At 39.1% G+C, this 18,939-nt stretch overlaps 1 protein-coding gene across 3 annotated transcripts in view; it reads left to right on the top strand.

Annotated features, from left to right (window-relative positions):
• TNK2 (tyrosine kinase non receptor 2) overlaps positions 1-18,939 on the top strand; it is a 1,226,346-nt gene that overhangs the window by 461,650 nt on the left and 745,757 nt on the right. For all 3 annotated transcript variants that reach the window (XM_044070286.1, XM_044070284.1, XM_044070285.1), the window contains exon 5: positions 14,397-14,549. In XM_044070286.1, the coding sequence (XP_043926221.1) occupies positions 14,397-14,549 (153 nt within the window). The remainder of the gene's footprint in view (positions 1-14,396; positions 14,550-18,939) is intronic.

Raw genomic sequence — 18,939 nt, 5'->3', positions numbered from 1 at the left:
TCCCAGCTTACTCTGTCAAATGCTTTCTCTGTATCAAGACCCACCAACAACAGTGGTATTTTCTTGTATTCTGCTTCCTTCTGGGTCATCAGTGTTCTTTTAATGTCATATATTTGTCTTCCCTCTAGAAAAACACATTGGTCCATGTGCATCAATTTTGGTGTCACCTTTGCTGTTCTTTTAACCATTATAGACAGAAACACTTTATATAATCATGGTTTAAGATTGAAAATGGCCTGTATGAAGCTGGATCTGATTGGTCTTTACTCTCTTTAGGTTTTACAGCCACCACCACTTTTTCCAGGATATTGATGCTTCTCCTCTTAAAATACTGTTAAAGAAAACCTTCCAGATCTATGTAATTTTCCCCCCAGCATTCAAACTTCCAAAGGAATACCATCCATTCCTGGAGACTTTCCTGTGGATTGGCTATACATCACCATTTTATCTCATCTCTCTGTGGACTGGTTATACATCACCATTTTTATTTCGGCTCCTCCTATCCTGTTAGTAATTGAACCTTATGTACTTCTAACCTTGTCATATTTAGTTCTTCCATAAACATTTCCATTTGTACCTTTTCTTCAGTACTTTAGCATTGTCAGTCCCTCTGAATAATTGTCATTACTTCTTAACTGTATCTCTCTTTCTTTTATTTCCACCATATTTTTAAACTCAACATTAATTTAATCTCACTCCCTTCCTATATTTGCAGAAGAAATTTCTATCTTCTCTAATACCTCCCAAAAAATTTCTACAACCCATTCCTTAAGTTCTGCTCTTTTCAACAGATAGTGGAAAAGTGTCAGTGTCTCATTTTTTTGTTAAATCGCCCTGCATTTTTATTTTAGTTATTACTGGTGCATATTCTGAAATAATTTTTGGATACATATCAAAACTTTCAATTAAATAAACATGCTCCTATGAAACGTAAGTTCAGTTCAGCCGTGCCCAGTTTTTCTATCTTGCAGGAATAATTCATAAATTCACTCCAAACTCCTACTACTGAATTCATATCTTCCTTGCCAAATATTTTCATACATTTCTTCAAAAATCTACCGTCCTTTCTTATATTTTCCCTTTTGGGCTCCCAAACAAATCTTCACTGCTGCAAATCAAATTCCGGTCTCCACCTATAAGCATACCTGTCAACCTTTTAGCACAAAAATCTGGGCAAAGCCTGACAGAATTGGGAGTCAAAGGCGCAAACATAGGGACAAATTTTAAATACTACTCTTAGAAACTTAGAAAGTTACTAGAATAACAGGATTTGTCTCTGCATGCATTTTTCTGAAGGATATGACATCTGAAACACAAATGTATATATTATTTAGGGACTTCAATACTCAGATCATTCCAGTGATTTGCCAGAAAATCACATTTTATGAGGAACAGATCAAAACTATGAGTCAAAATCTGGACATTCTGCAAAAATCTGTACAGTTGAGAGGTGTGCAAATATTCCCTGCTGAAAGCTGATTATTTTTCCAGAATTTTCTTAAGCTCTATTATAGCAGTTTTAGGTGAAATATAAATACATGCCAGTGTAATCCTCCTCTCTTGCCAGTAACCATTTAGTACTACAAATCTAACATTATTATATATTTTTTTATCTTCTTCTGTTACTATTGGAGCTCCTCTTGCAGTTAATGTAAGTACTCCTGTTTTCCTTTATCCAAGGTATTCTGCTGAAAAAAACAGTCCTGAAAGCCTTTCTTTTCTTCTTTTTTTGCATTACAATGCCTACATTTCTTAAAACTGAACAAGGAGAAAGAGAAAAGAAGGAAAAAAATAGGGGCACCTGTTTACTTTAGTATCCCCTTTACATAGGTTCATAGGTTCATACTAGGCTATCTGCCCTAGGGCATTTATAAGCCTAGCCAGAATGTGTTTGGCTTTCGCCACCCATTTTAAATTTATTTTGCTATGCCCTTTTTCGAGGTTAGTATACTGTACCTCTGTCTAACAGTGACACAGAAGTGATACCTGGGGTAAACCTACGATCTCCCATCCACTCATCAAGATTCCTCTTGAAGAAAGTCAATGAGGGACTTTGCCTAACCTGGACTGGGATTTTATTCCAGAGTGAAGGGAGCCTCTGGGTTATGAATCTGTCCCTCCAGCATGTCCTATTTATTTCAGTGCTGAGGTTCAAGTCTCTTGAGCGTGTAGCTCGATGGGATTTGGATTTTCTGAGGTGCAGCATGTCCATTAATTCCGGGTTGGACATGGCTTTATACGTCAGGCACAGATCGCCTCTGAACAGGCGGTATGCCACTGAGTAGAGCTGGAGTTTCTTTAACCGGGCAGCATATGGCATCTGTTTGAGCCCTTTGATCCTCTTGGTGAGGTACTTTTGGGGTCTTTCCAGTTGCTGCAGGTGTCTGGTAAGGTACATCCCAAAAGGGGCATTGCACTCAATTATGGGCCTGATGAGGGATGAGTAAAGAGGCACGATGACCTCCCCTGATGTAGATGAAGATAAATATATACATATGAAGATAACTGAGAAAATGTTACTTTATAGCATGCAGATTGTGTAATACATTATAAAAATACTACTGTTAAGAGCAACATTTTGTTTTACTTAACAGTTAACTCTCCCTCCTCTTCCCCTCTCCTAAGTGTTCTTCCAAACATTAATGACATGAAGTAGGACATATGCTTTAGAGTCCTCTACAAGTTTAACAAAGTCAGAAAAGACCAATATTCCAGACTTTCTTGTTCTGTCATGTTTCACAAATATAATTAATGCTTTGTAATCCCACATTTTTTGTCAAGTTTCGAGTTGTTGGTTTTAATCATGTTTATGTCCATCTTGTAAATCCAGTATCTGCTTCGTTTCCAACATACTCTTATTTCTTCTTGTCAACGTTTGTGCTTTTTTCTGTCTCTGAAGCATTTTCCGTTGAAATATTGGAAAAGATTTCACTGGCACAGTCTCTCTGTAGCCTTTATTGCTAGAAGAACAAGAAGCAGAGTTTTCTTCTGTTTCACAGCTCACTTTTTTTTGGCTAAACATTTGTATTTCCTCCTTAACATGCTCTGCATTGAAAAATGATTTTGTCCCTCCAGGAAGGAATATTCTGAAGATAGCCGAGTGCAGCAGTTTGAATCTCATGCTTGCTTCTCAACATTCCCTGATTAGTGGAATAAATTTACTTCTCTTCTGCCTGGTGTGCAGTGAGTAATCATTTTCCACAAACACTCTATTGTCTCCCACTTTTAGTACTTTGTTCCTTCTGCCACAGTTTTGTCAGAATCAACTCCTTCTGCTTTTAGGATTACATAATTACTATTAAAGGTCTAGGTTGCTTTCTCATGGCCAGGTTTGGAGCATACACACAATGTGCCCTTTCAGTTAACTCTTGCTGTGGAATACCAGTGCAGTTGCTTTTTTTTTGTGCTTTCATAAAATTAATACAATCTGTTCCTTCCAGTTTCTCCAGTATAGCAGAAAATCTCAGGGTTTTCCCTATGTGCTCTGTCTTCTAATTCTACCATTTTTGAAATATCTCTTCTTGAGCAGTCTTATACTCAGCCATCCTTTTCTTCATTTTTACCTGTGATTTTTTTCAGCTTTATCACCTCATCTGAATATCTGTTTAAAGCTGCTTCCATTTTTTTCTGCCTTTTGTTATTTGAGTTGATGTACTCTGTCAGTGTGTTGTTTATTTCAATTAGCTCTGAGTACATTTGACTTATTTATTTCCCTCTAGATTACTGGAAGTTGTGTCTTGCACCAAAGCTGGAGCTTGTACTGCTTTTTGCTGAACAGCTGCAGAATTCTTCCCAGTTAAGTGTTTTTTCCTAACCTTTTACGATTGATTTCCTTTCAGGTTCTCTGAATTTCTGTGTTGCTGGCATCCAGGCAGTTCACTTAATACCAGTTACTGAAATTTACCCCAAAATGCAAGTGTTTCTCTCTTTTTGAGTTTCTGTTTTCACACTGGGAGAGCTGAAATTAAGCTGTTACTCAATGTGCAGCCATCCTGGAAGTCTCATATGCTTCATTTTTGATGTGTGTTATCAGTATGTTATTCTGCTGTGCCCAAATGGTCAGTTTAGTCAAGTTCTTTTGTAGACATGCCTGATCTGTAACACATGTAATCAGTTTGCCAGTTTTCAAGTCATCTGCAGACAGAATGTTGAATACCTCAGATGAAATATATCAGAAAAATACAATCCAAACAATTATGGGCCTAGGATAGAGCCATGTGGGACACCCTGTCTGTAACATCGAATTTTACCTGTCCAATTGCTGTATGATAGTTGCCATGCCTTCTGCTTGAACTCAACCTTTCATTTCTTCTAACTAAATCTCTGTTTCACTCCCATTTTATGCCACTATAAACCTGACCAATTACTTTGTCTCCCTTCCATTCTGCTCAGACTGTTAAATCAATGCTTGCTGACTCTGAACATTTTTTTAAGTTTTCTCATTAAACTATTGTGTAGGATTTTATTAATGCTCTCAAGCTTAAGTCTTTTGTGCCCTTGTAATAATTGTAAACATTACTCGATTGTGCATATTGTGTTTGAACTTTACTCTGTTGTATGTTTTCTAGAGCTTTTCTCACCGAACCTCATCTGAAAATGGGTTCACACCCAGTGGGACTTTCCTGGTAAACAAATGTAAAAAATTAAATAAATAAATAAATATCCTGTTTGTAAGCTATGCAGCTGTCCATCTTACCATGGGTACATCAATATCTAGTTGTTCTAATATATTGATCAGTGTTTTGTGTAAGAACTTATCAAATACTGAAGTTAAATATACATAAAGTACATCACAGTGCAATTTTTCATTCATAGCTGCTATTATATTGTTATAAAACATAATGTTACAGGTGGTAAAAGATCTATTTTCAACAGTATATACACACACACACATATATATATATATATATATATATATATATATATATATATATATATATATGGTTTCAAGTCCCATCCTTTCTAATTCTGACAATAATTTTTCCAATATAGCCTTCTCCATTATTTTTCCACAAAATGAAAGTAAACTTATGGGTCTGTATGCTGCTGGGTTTGTCCTACTTTCCTTTCCCCTAAAGACAGGTTTAGCAAGTGCATGTCTCCTATCAAGAGGATTCTCTGCATATTTATATGACATAGTAAATAACAGTTATAATGGTACTGTAAGTTATTGCCGAATTGTTCTCAGGTTATTATTCCTAATTCTGTTTCCTTCCTGTGCTTTGTTTGGATCTAGTTTGCATATTTTTTTTCAGTATAATCTAATTTGATTTTAATATCTAAGGTTACCTGGATGTCAGTAGGACAATTTATCACCTCCTTTGTGGAGATAAACTGCTTTGCATAAGAATTTGTAAATATATCTATAATCTGTTGTGTATGAGAATACATTAAAGAATCTACACAAAGTTTATCAATTTGTATGTCATTACTCTTACCACATTATATGCATCTATAAAATGGTTTTGTATTATTTTCAGTGCCTTAATTTCATTCAAATTTTCTTGAACTTGTCTCAAGCTTTGTTTAATTTGCCTGTCCAGCTTGTTTATTTCAGTTTTCTAAGTCATAGTTTGACCTGTATTCCATTTCTTACATTTTTTTGTCTCTCACCTTAATCAAGTATTTTTTTCCTATGGAAGTATGTCTTCCTGACATTGTGTGCCTAGATCTTGATGTTAAACATTTTTGTGAATTTTTTTTTTCATTCAATTTTTTTCAAAACTTTCTACATTCCTTCTGCAGTTTTTCCTCTGAGCACATAACTCCAATCAGTTTTACATAGTGACTGTTTGGATTCCGTATAATTTGTTGTTAATCTTCTGTGCATTGGTTTAGATTTCAGTTTGGCAGAATTATCTAACAAGAAATTAACCTTTATAACCCCCCCCCCCTTCCCATGATCACTGCACATCAACTATGGTAAATCTAGACATGAAATAACAGTAATTTCTTTAGGAACACAATGTCTGTCATGTTCCATTCCCTGGTAAGCTTTTTTACAATCTGAAGCATTTGTTGCTCCTGAAAATACATTGTGAATAATTTCCTTACTAATGTTGTGGAATCAATTTTATTCAAGTGTTTCTGGTAAAATTAAGTCCAAAGCCACTATTATGTTTCCCTCTTGTGTTTTCTTGGAAGAAATGTATGAATTCCTCCAGGTCATCAGTATTTGTCTTTGATGGTCTGTATGCTCCAACAATTATTGTACGTTCCAAGGTTGTCTTTACTGTCACAGTTATTATTGGACTTGTAGAAGTCACAGGGCTCATAAGAATCATTTAACATGTTATTGTTGAACATGTGATAAATAATCACAGGTCTTACATCAGTCTTATGGGAATGTAGCAAGTTTTCCAATAAAAAAAATTATTATTAATGCTGCTAGCATTAACAACCATCAGAGATGCATCAAATGTTGCTATCTGTGAACTTTTAAGATGTTTTTCGTGTTTCACTGTTGCAGTCCTCACACTTGGGTTATCCTGCCAGGGATAGCCCTCAGTCGGCCCAAATACCAGAGGCTTAGTATTTCTGCGTTGGTTGCTGTTGCTCCAGGACTAACGTCAGGTTGTCAGTGGTATAAAAACAGGCAGCTGACGCCATTATATCAGTCTTTCTTGCCGAGGAGCCCGAAGCAGAAGCAGTTTGCATGAGTGCTGGTCAGCCGCTACCTGAGTTTTCGTGTCCGAAATTAAAGTTGAAGTCTTCTAAAGCTAAGTAACCCATTGGGGATATTTTTTTTTTTGCTCTAACCAATGTCAGAAAAAGTTAACAATTGTCTCGCCTGTGGAAAGCAAATACCACACCGAGATTTCCATTCTTATTGCGTCACCTGTTTAGGTCCAGACCACGACATCCCTCGCTGCCGGTTTTGTGCTTTGTTCAATGCCCGAACTGTTCATCATTGGGCTCTTATTGTAGCTAAATACTTTCGCTCTTGATCTCCGTATTTCGAAATGGCTTCGGTAAGCCATCAGACTACCGATCTTCCAAAAAAACATAATGATAAAGGCAGAGACAGACCGCACAGGTCCAAAACCACCTCCGATTCTTCCGTTAAACTAGTCACCAGTTCGTCGGTACTCAGTGAGGTGCTTTCACAGCCTCTGATGCCTGCATCAGTGGATTCGCAGGCCACTACCAAGACCCATTTAGAGTTCAGTATGCCGCGAGACTCTTCTTTGACTACAGAACCTGCGGATGTCCCTACCTTGGATGGGTCCGGAGCCGCTGTGCAGGCACCAGCTTCTAAGGAAGTTCTTCGCACTTCTGATATTCGACACATACCGACGACTACACATACCGACGACTTCTTTCCCGTCTTCAGTTCTTTCTAAAACTACCGAGTTTCTAAGGCCCAGAGTATGAGCTATGCCTAAAGGACCGATGACCCAAACTCACGCGCCTGCTTCCTTGCCACAGTCACAGATGCTTAAAGTGGCGGAAGTCCTTATCATGCTGATTAGGGGAAGCCAGCCTTCCCCTGCTAAAAGAATAAGAGACTTGTCCCCAGTAGCTTTATCTAACCAAGAGTCCGATGATGCTGAGGTTTCTGATTATGAAGACGTGTCCTTATCTGCTTATGAGGATTCCGATGCAGAGGAATTCATTCCTTCTGCTTCTCCTCCAGAGGATTTTTCTTTTGGTGAAACCCTACATACTTTGAGAGAGCACTTCCATTGGGAATGCCAAGATTATCCTCAGTCCAAAAAAGAGACTCAGAGAAACCACAGCAGAGACCCTTAGCTATCCCTCCTGTTCTGGATGTTGTGGATGATGACTTTATGGAATCCAGTCTAACTCCTGATACTTTGCCTCCTGCTCTCAGGAAACCTGACAGGTATTAGAGTCTCTGACTCGCACAAGTTTTTTTTCAAGAATCCTACTGCTGACCCAGATGTCATCTCCCAAGGGCCTAAAGGAATAAAAGCAACCGCAGCTAATAATCCCACCCTAAAGGAATAAAAGCAACCACAACTAAGAATCCCACCCCCTCGGACAGGGATTCTCGAGCCTTAGACAGATAGAGTAAAAACGTGTATACCTCTGCAACTCTTGCCATTAGAACATTAAATTGTCAGTTCCACATGCTGAAATACCAGCAACATACCATGGAACTCATTAAACAAAAATTATCTACCTTCCCTGACTGTGCAGAAAATAAAGATTTACAGGAACTTATGCATTCTGCAAGCCAAATCAGTAAGCATACCCTGCAATGTGGGTTTGACACCCTAGAAGCATCCTGCAGGGCAGCAGTCACAGGTTCTGTACTTAGAAGGCAGGCTTGGCTTAAGGAACAGACCTTGCCAGATAATGTCAAATCAAAATTACTGGATGCACCACTGAACAAAGACAATCTGGCACCAAAGCAGAAGAGGTTTTAAAAAAGATGGAAGAAAAAGCTAAGTCTATGCAGACAGTTAAAGACTTTTTGCAAGTTCAGCCTCCAAGATTCAGTAGGCATTGCCCCTCAAAACATTGGTCCTTTCCAGCCCCCTCAGGGCCACCTCAGACTAGACCTAGGGGAAACAAACCCCCCAGACAGCAGTCTCAGGGTATGCAGAGATCTAAGCAATGGAGTACCTCCACTTCTAAACCAGGGAGTGCTAAGCCACCCCCTTATGGAAAGAATTCCCAGTGACTTCTCAACTCCTCCTCTCACCTTTGCCCATCTGCTCGTGCCTCTAGGAGGAAAACTTGCCTCCCATGCAGAAAACTGGGCCTCCATCACCAATGATCGATGGGTCCTCAACATAGTGTCTCGGGGGTACAAATTTTATTTCCACACCTTGCCAACCCCAAAGGGATTCCCATATCTTCCTCCAAACCAGTGTGCAGAGGCAAAAAACCAAGTTCATTCCCTGCTCTCCATGAGGGCGATTCAGCTTGTTCCTGCAGATCAGATAGGCCATGGTTTCTATTCCAGACTTTTTCTGGTACCCAGAAAAGAGGGCACCTGGCGCCCAATCTTAGATCTATGTATTCTAAACACCTTCCCGGTGGTACCAAAATTCAAGATGCTCACACTTCAGCAGGTTATCCCTATGCTGTCCAGAGATGCCTGGTTAGCCACTCTAGACCTCAAAGAGGCCTATCTGCATATCCCAGTCAGAGATTCATGCAGAAAATATCTACGTTTCAGGGCAGGATCTATGCATTATCAGTTATCTGCACTTCCCTTTGGCTTATCCACTGCTCCCAGAGTTTTTACAAAATGCCTGGCTCCAGCCATTGCTTTTTGCAGACAAAGAAATATTCAAATTTACCCTTAGTTGGACGACTGCCTGATTAAGGCAGACCATCAGGAAAAGCTGTTACAGCACCTGCTATTTGTAAAGGACCTACTGACCTCACTTGGGTACACTATCAACGAAAAGAAATCCAAACTAGTCCCCAGTCAAAAAATTGTATTCCTGGGAGCAAGCCTAGACATAGCATCCCAGATGGCATTTCTAACTCAAGAAAAACAAGCCTATGTGACAGGCTACTTCTCTCAACTGGCCACCAGAACCCATTTATCCACAAGGAAAGTCCTGCATGTTCTAGGGTTCATGGCCTCCTGCATTCTACTAATTCCATATGCCAGACTGCATATGAGGAAACTTCAGTGGTACCTAAAAAGCCTTTGGTGTCAACATTCTCAAGACCTGGAAACTATTATACCTATGATATCGTACCTAAGTAAATATTTTCTTTGGTGGGCAGCAGCATGCAACCACAACAAGGGACTTCCCTTTTTCTCAACCCCACGCCACCCAGACTCTAACCACAGACACATCGGAGTATGCCTAGGGTGCTCACTTGGACGGCAGGTGCATTCAGGGCCACTGGAGCCCAAACCAAATTCATCTGCACATCAACCAAAAAGTGATGCTAGCTGTTCAGCACACTCTTAACAGCTTTCAGATCCCTGCTCTCTCCAGGGCCTCTATTAATCAAAACTGACAAAACCACAGTAATGTGGTATATCAACAAGCAGGGGGGAACCCACTCTTACCCACTCTGCAGGTTAGCCATGACCCTTTGGAACATGGCCTCAGCCATGCGTATTCACCTGCAAGCTCTATTCCTGACAGGAAACCAAAACTCTCTGGCAGACAACTTAAGCAGAAATCTCTTGGACCCACATGAGTGGCCGTTAAACCACAACACCTTCAGCCTTGTGACCCAACAATGGGGTACCCCAAAGGTGGACCTATTTGCCTCCTCCTACAACCACCAGCTCAGCAAATTCTGGACCAGGGAACCTCACAGCAAGGCCTGGAAAGTGGATGCCCTGTCCTTCCAGTGGGCAAACCTCTCAGTCTATGCATTTTCCCCTCTACCTCTTCTGACCAGAGTATTACTCAAACCATTGCCTCTATGGCACCTCCCCCAGATTCCAACTCTCCTGACTCAGCAGAAGGGAGAGTTCTTGCATCCACAGTTGCAGACCCTGAACCTAGCAGCCTGGCTTTTATTCCTTGACTTCTCCAGTGGCCAGCCTAAGCAAACAGGTCCTGGATGTCATACGTGAAGCCAGGCGACCCAGTACTAGAAAATCCTATGCTGACAAGTAGAAAAGGTATTGTTCCTGGATCCAGACTAAAGGAGCTGACCCAGCACAGCCCTCCTTACCTCTCATCCTGGATTACCTAGCAGAACTACTTCACAGGGGCTTATCCTTCTCTTTCATTAAAATCCATGCCTGAGCCATCTCTGCACATTACAGCACTGAGCCACATCTCTTCTCACACCCTCTCATTAAACCGTTCCTGAGAGGGGCTAACAACTTAAGGCCACCAAGGGGACCCCCTACCCCTACTTGGGACCTTAACTTTATGTTGGAAAAGCTCACCCCCCCCCCCCATTTGAGCCTGCAGCTTCAGCAGAGTTAAAATTCCTCTCTTGAAAAACAGCCTTGCTTCTGGCCATCACTTCAGCTAGAAGCGTGTCTGAGCTACAAGCACTTATGGCTGTGGAACCTTTCATCATTTTTCATGCTGACAGGGTCTCCCTCAGGATTAACCCAACTTTCATGCCTAAAGTGGTGTCCAGTGTGGCTCTCAACCAATCTATTCATTTGCCCACCTTTTTCCCTAAACCTCAAAATAAGGGGAAAAGGATCCTGCACTCTTTAGATGTGCATGGATAGCTCAGATTCTACCTGGATAGGACTAAGCCCTTTAGGAAATCTGACCAGTTACTAGTCAGCTTTGCACCAGGGGCAGAGGGCAAAGCCATATCAAAACAAACCAAATCCAAATGGATAGCACACTGCATCCATTACTGTTACAAACACCATGGGGAACTACCCCCACAGGGGGTCAGAACACATTCTACTAGGGCAACTTCAACCTCTACAGCCTTTCTCAGAGGGGTCCCTGCCAGGGACATCCTGGAAGCTGCAACATGGAGTTCTGTTCATACCTTCACCAAGCATTACCACATGTCTGTCTTTTCAAAATCTAGTGAAGGCTTTGCAACCACAGTCCTGCAGGGCATACTAGCCAGCCCCAACTCTTCTTGACTGCCTCCACCCATTCCTCAGGTTTGGGAATCAACCCAAGTGTGATGACTGCAAAAGTGAAACACGGAGAACATAATACAGTTGTGTTACACTTACCATAAATGTAGATGTTCAAGTGTTTTCACTGTTGCAGTCCTGGTTTCCAACCCTCCAGCCCCCTTGTCTCTGTTTCTCTCTCTCTCTTCCTCACCCTTACAGGGATGTTGGTATTTACTTTCTACTGGTGGTGTTACTCCACCATAACTTAGATACCTATTGTGGGCTCCTGACATTTGGGGCAAGAAAAACTGATGTAATGGTATCAGCTGCCTGTTTTTGTACCACTGACAACCTGATGTCAGTCTTGGAGCGACAGCAATTGATGCAGAAATACTAAGCTTCTGGTATTCGGGCTGACTGAGAGCTACCCCTGGCAGAATAACCCAAGTGTGATGACTGCAACAGTGAATACGCTTGAATATCTACATTTATGGTAATTGTACACAACTGTACTTTTCCTACCCGGCAAAAATCCTGTCTTGTGTTTGTCAAATATTGCAAAATATCTGCTGGAAAAAGTCTCTTCCCTGATCGTGACAAGTGCACTCCATCCTGTCTGAACATGTGTGCCCCAAACTAGGCTTGGGTACTCTACACTTTACCATTTTTTAAAATGGGACATTTTTTTCATGTAGGTATTTACCCAAATAATCTCATCATTCACAGTGACCTGACTCTCCTTTCTATATGTGATTTGTGAAAAATATGTCGTAACACCTGTGCAAGAAGTGCATCTAAGACAGCTGTAAGTTCCCTACTAATAGAGTCCTTGTGATGTTTTGTAATATGCAATGATGTCCCTTTGCAACTTACTAAAATTTATAAGTTTGTGTAATATTTACAGTTTAATCCATTTTAAAGAATTTTGATTATTTGTTGTACATCTTTCTTTATAGCTTGTTTAAACTTTGTAATATTGTAATCAACTGTTTCTTGGAATGTTTCTCTTCAGGCCTCCACTGAAAATGATAAATATACTCAGTCTGGCATTTTCAGTAGACAGAAACAAATAAATTGATGAACAGCTGTTTCTGCCAAGCAGTAATTCACAGCCTGCAAATACCTATCCCAACCACACACTGAGACACCGGCATGCTAGACCATTCTTCATAATGGTGCCCCTAGCCCAGAAATATATTTCCTCCTTAGTCACAGAATACCCTGTCTTTATGCTGATTCTCAACAAATGCCATTGACCACTTATCAGAAATATTCATATGCATGTTCCTGGAAAAATGGATAGTAGGCCTCCCTCAAGGCTTGCCTTAAGAATATCTATTATTTTTTTACTGGTATTTATCTTAAATACTCACCCTTAAGAGCCTTTTCCAAACAGTTTGCACTTTCTGTGTATTGTATACATTGTAAACATTGTTGAAAACCATATTTAATTTTTGTACAATTTTTAAACATTATTTTTTTTTGGAAATGCATCTCCTCTAACATTTATCTCATTCTATTACTTGTATTTGTTTGCCTCCAGACTGAGAATTAGTTGAAAATGTTCTTCAGACAGGACTGTTTTTTGTGTTAGTAAATGTAAATAAACAAGTAAAAGTTGGACTGTGAAGCCTGAGCGAGGACTGGCTTGGCATGTTTCATTAGTAACACACTTCCCTTCCTTGGGGATGACAGTGTACATTGTTTGGTACTGTGTACAAACAAATGTTGGAAATTCTCTGGACTGTTTCAGAAATATTGTTTTTTATGCTTTTAGTTGCTAGTTCTTAACTGGAAAAAAAATGTTTAAAAAAAAAACATAGATCCTCAAATTATGCAGATGCCTACTGCTGGGTGACTTTCTACCCTCACCCCCCCCTTGACAATGATTATTTTATGCATGTATATTGAGTATTGAACTTAAGTAGATTAATTGAAAGTTATCTTTCATTTTTATGAATATTGTCTCCTTGAAATTGTGTATTTGCTTCTGACTCTTATTTGCTACATAATTTATTGCTGTGGTGGTTCTTTATGTGAATCTTAGATCACATCAGTAAGAACTGTAATTGCTTGTGCTGTTTGAATTGCAATGTTCAGACAATTCAGTTTTTGGGAAAGTGGCATGTTCATGGGGAGGCAATGGTAGCAATAGAATTGTATTGTTCAGGGATAATCTTTTATGATGATATTAACTCCTTTAACTGTTGTTTTTCTTTCAGCTTTTCCCGGTTAGGGGTCGCCACAGCGGAACTCCGGTCCGCTAATAATTGGCAGTCGATTTTTATGGTGCCGAGGTGCCAGCCCGACGCCCAACCTTCAACGAAGGCACTCTCATTCACGCATGTCTTTCAAACGCCACTTGACCGCGGTGAGGACATGCAGACTCCACACAGAAGGTGCTCCAGCCAAGAATCGAACGGCAGAACCTCTTGCTGTGAGGCGACAACGCTACCACTGCACCCTGTTGAAATCACTTTCATAGACTGTATTATTTTGTTGTGTACTTAGTCTTGATACAGTTCATATAGTGTAGTGTCCTTTGTACTTCAAATGTGACTAGGTTTATTTGGTGCATGTAGCAAATTCTCAGAGGGGGTATAATGCAAAATGATTATAACCATAATACACCTTAGGAACATTAATAATGCTTGGATACTGCCATATGATAAAGTAGAGAGAGCATGATGCAAAGTTTACATACATGAAAAAAATGGTTTATTGGTGGGATACTTTTTGGGAAATTGGAAAGCTCAGTAAATGAGAAAGGATTTAAAAGATAGCAAGGTAGAGTGCTGAGCAGATGTCATACGTGTTATTACATTTTCTTTTTAATCATGTTTAATGGCGTGATGTTTAAGCCATATTGATTTGAAAATTTTAACCTCTATTCTTCCAGATCAGTGTTGCTGTTAAATGTCTGAAGACAGATGTTCTTAGCCAACCAGAAGCCATGGATGATTTCATTCGGGAAGTGAACGCAATGCACTCCCTGGATCACATCAACCTCATCAGACTTTATGGAGTTGTTCTTAGACATCCCATGAAAATGGTAAGCTATACACTCTTCATGGTTTTACCTGATGAAATGGTAGAGTTCTTCCATACATTTTAAAAGAAAGTATGTTATTACAGTATCTTTGTTTTTCATAAACCTTATGTGGAAACTATACTCTTTCAGGTTTTGTAAGCTATACTTAAGCTATGCTGGTTGTCTGGATACAGGAGTGACTGTATTAGTGAATGTTGATGGAAGTATTCATGGTGTGGTACCAATATGGAGTAAGCCTTAAGGGACATATTCCTAACTTGTAGCATAATAGGCAGTATGTTTTATGCCAGTGATATGTGGGAAGAGACTAAACAAAAGATAATACAAAAACTGAGAAACTAGAAGCTCTTGTGTGTGGATATGAATAGTAAGTTATAAGCAGTGAAAGTGTTTTTAGTCCCTTTAAGTTTATATACAGGTCAAGCATATTTATCAACCAGAGGAGAAGTTGTGAACAATATTTAATAAAGACTTGAAGGATATTATCTGGGAGAGGAAGAGGGCAGGGGTCAAGTTGATCCTTCTATTAGAACAAGGAGGCACAGGATTACTTGATTTGAAGGGTATTTCAGGGTTACACCATTAAGGCTGTTACGCTATAATTCAGCGTAGAAAGAGGATGATGAAGCATTACGGCAGAGATTTTGAACCTTTTTCATCTCTTGGCACACAAACTGACTGCAAAAATCTTGCGGCACACCAAAAAATATATTTTTTGCCTGACAAAAACAGATGTAATTTTGATTCATTTAGGAAATTTTGATTCATTTAGGAAATCTTTTCCTATTTTTATTTGCATTTAATACTTAATGAGGTATATGAGCTTGATGTTGTTTTAGAATGTCTTTTATGTGAAGCTGAATTTTTGGACAGGCATACTCTTAAATCTTCTTCCATGGTTTCCAGCCACGATCTATTTTTTGTTCTTAATATTATTCATTGCAGATAAGCTTGATTTGCACAAACATGACATGGAGAAAGGAAGAAGTGTTTCTATTGCTTTTTTTGTAATATTGGGAAATTCACTTTTACGAGATAACCAAACTGAAGTAGTATCTGTTGTTGAATGTTTAAGTTTTAATCCTCTGTCATTTATCTCTGTCAACTCACCCTCTTTTGTAATATACAAATTTGCCAGTTTCACGCATTTAAGACAAATGCATCTCTTATCCAATCCAAGGATGTTATGTCCACTGAGGGAAAATATTTTTCAGTATTTATACCAAGTAATCTTTAAGTCTGAAAAATTAGATCTATAAGACTTCAATCCAGTTTCCACCTTTTTGTTAGCTCAACATTTCTACTGCATTTTCTCTTTTGATTCTTTCTTTCAAAGCATTAGTTTTTCTTTGAAAGTATTAATGTTGTCGGTGGAAGTAAGAATATTTTCACAATCTCCTTGCATACTTTTATTAAGTGTGCTCAAAGATTGAAACAAATCAGAAAGAAATGCAACCTTATTGCATCAAAGCTCATCACTGAGAACATCAGCTGAGATTGTTGAGTTGTCAAAAAAATTAGAACTTCCTCTTTTAGTTCATAAAATGTTAATAGAACTTGGCAATGAGATAACCACCTAACAACTTATTTATTTATTTTACATTTGTTTACTGGGAAAGTCCGACTGGACACAGGTCCCTTTTCAGTGTACACTCAGATAGAAAAGCTCCAGTTACAAGGATAATGCCAACATGTACTAGCATACATAGAGTTCCAGTTACAGACATTTCAGCAGTTTAACAAACATACAGGATACTATATCGATGTCAAATGATGCAAAAGTAGAAGACATACATTTCAGTTTATGGGAAAAAGTCCCTTCATAGCTCATATTGCTACAGCTGCAGTTTAAGTAATCAAGAGGGTTATACACATGCAGATGTAGTTGCTACAGGTGTGAATGAAATGATAAAGAAGGTTATAAACTTAACAGATGAGGTTACTACATCCTGTTATTTAAATAAAGAGGGTAGAAGATTGTTTAGGAAATCAGGAAGGCCTAATCAAGGGAGTAACAAGAACATAGCCAGGTGTCCACTAGGTGTGGTATGAGGAGGATTTGAATTGTGAAAGAGAGCTATTAGAAGTTATTGAGGTTGACAGCTTATTCCAAATTTTAGGACTATAGTTAGAGATGAGAGATTTTCCAGCTGAGTTGTTGGCTGTTGTGGTATCTAGAAGGTGTTAGTTACTGGAGTGAAGACATCGGGCTGAGGTGTATGGTTGAATAAGGTTTTAAAGAGAAGGGGTTTTAATCGGGTTGATGGAGAATTTTGTGGGCAAAGATTAGTTGATTAAAGTATAGAAGCTGTGGGAATTTGAGCCAATTAAACTGTTTTAGTGCTGTACAGTGATGTGATCTATGTAAAGCTAGAGTGGCAAATCTTGCTATTTTATTATAACAAGATTCCAGTTGGTTTAGGTCTGTTTTGCAGAGATTGGTTAATACTGGGGAAGCATATAGGAGGGCTGATAGGCGGTATGTGCAGGCTATGGTAACTTTCATGTTATTTGTAAGAAATTGTTTGTGTCTATATAGCAGACCTATTTTCCTGTGAACCTTTTTGATAGTTTGGGCTATGTGAATATTGATTTTCAGGTTGTACAACCAACAAACAAGGCTGAGATAATATTGCAAAAACCACCAAAAAACTATGGCCAGCAATAAAATCAAAGCACGTTAATAGAAAATGGTTTTGCAATTGAATTTCAGGTTGTTATCAATTTCTGCCATGAGCAGTTAAGTGTTTGGGGTGATCATAGTTTTGTTACCAGAGAAGATATTAAAGGACTGGGAAGATGAGGAGAATCTGGTTGTCCTAAAAGGGAAGAGCTTAGTTCTGCTTGGATTTAAAATTAGCTGGGAGTTAGTGAGCCAGGTTTATACTGACAGAAAGGAATCTTGGGTTTTGGTGTGGAGGTCTTCCAGTGTTGGGGATTTTTTTTTTTTTGGGGGGGGGGGGGAGTTGTACGTTTATTTTGGATGTTTTGGTAATAGTTGATTTTGTCTAATGTTATTATTTTGTTTTATTCCAAAGTTCTAGATATGTTTGCTTAGTTGTTTGTGTTTTGTTTTTTGAAATTGTTGCCAGGCTTTGTCTTTAGCCTTGAGTAGGGATCTACATTCTTTAGTTAGCCAGGGTGCATACTTAGATTTTACTCTGATACTTCTAGGGGGAGCATGGGAGTTTAGTATGTCTAAGAATGTGTTGTTGAATGAGTTAGCTGCATCGTCAAGAGGTAACTGTTTGAGACATTCCCACTTACAACTATTTAGAGTGGTGAAGAAGCTATTTAAGTTGCATTTTTTTGTTTCTGATTAAGCAGAAGGTGTGCTGGATGACTTGTTGAGTCCAAGTCCTAAGAAGAAAGGTTAGCTGTTGGTCAGACAACCTAACTGAGATGCCTGAGAGGGGTTGCTAACTAAAATCCAGTCAAGAATTGACTGTCTTTTGGAAGATTTATCAGTCCTTGTAGGGGAGGTCATGAGCTGAGTAAAACCCATGGAGGTTTATGTGGGATGATGGATTTTCTGAGGAGCAGTTAAGTCAATCTATATTGAAGTCTCCCACCAGAATTGTTTCGTGTGGGAAAGAATTGGATAGCCAGAGTAGTATGTTTTCCAGAGTGGGGATATTGTTTCCAGGGGGTGATATAACCACCAATAATATTAATGTGTTTTTTGGGTTTAATTTTTAATTTGGCAAAGATAAGTTCAGTTTTGTCAAATTCAAGAATGTTTGTCTACACTGTCTATAATTAGGTGATTTTTAAATAATATAGCTACTCCTCCGCCCTTTCTAGATTTCCTGTCTTTTCGTATAATATTGTAATCTGGGGCTGTTATTTCATTGTTAATATTGTATGGAATGTTGTTATCTTCTGTATGGAATAACAACAGTGCACAAGAAACATCCATTGGGGAACACAGTGCTGCAAACAATCTTGATTGTAATGGCCTGCTTTTTATATAACTGATAATTGTGACATTCTTGTCTAGTACTTTTGTCTGCTCAGGTACCAATGATTTTGATGCTAGTACTTCTCTGTGGAGAAAACAACGAATACAAAAAACTTTTTTAAGCCAGTATAACAAATCCTTTTACACTTCATGACAGAGCGGGTACCATCCGTACAAATACTGATGCAGGACAAGTTATGTCAATTGCTAGTCCCTCCACCAATAACGGCCTATTGTCCTTGAGCACAGCCAAGATGGCAGTGTTGTGTCTTGTACCCATGTGTATTTGGGCTAGTCAGAGCATCTGTGCCACAGTACCTTGCATCCATGATAATTCTTGTATTTACTTAATACAAAATAAAATGGAGGCAAAGTGGCTTTTGGTGGGTTGTGGACTGACATTTTCAGTAACAGCAACAGGAGGTGAGT

Source organism: Protopterus annectens, chromosome 4.part1 (genome assembly GCF_019279795.1).
Source record: "Protopterus annectens isolate FY-2018-M chromosome 4.part1, PAN1.0, whole genome shotgun sequence".
Classification (NCBI taxonomy): Eukaryota; Metazoa; Chordata; order Ceratodontiformes; family Protopteridae; genus Protopterus; species Protopterus annectens.
The sequence above is the reverse complement of the archived record's forward strand: the minus strand, read 5'-3'. Positions and strand labels throughout refer to the sequence as shown.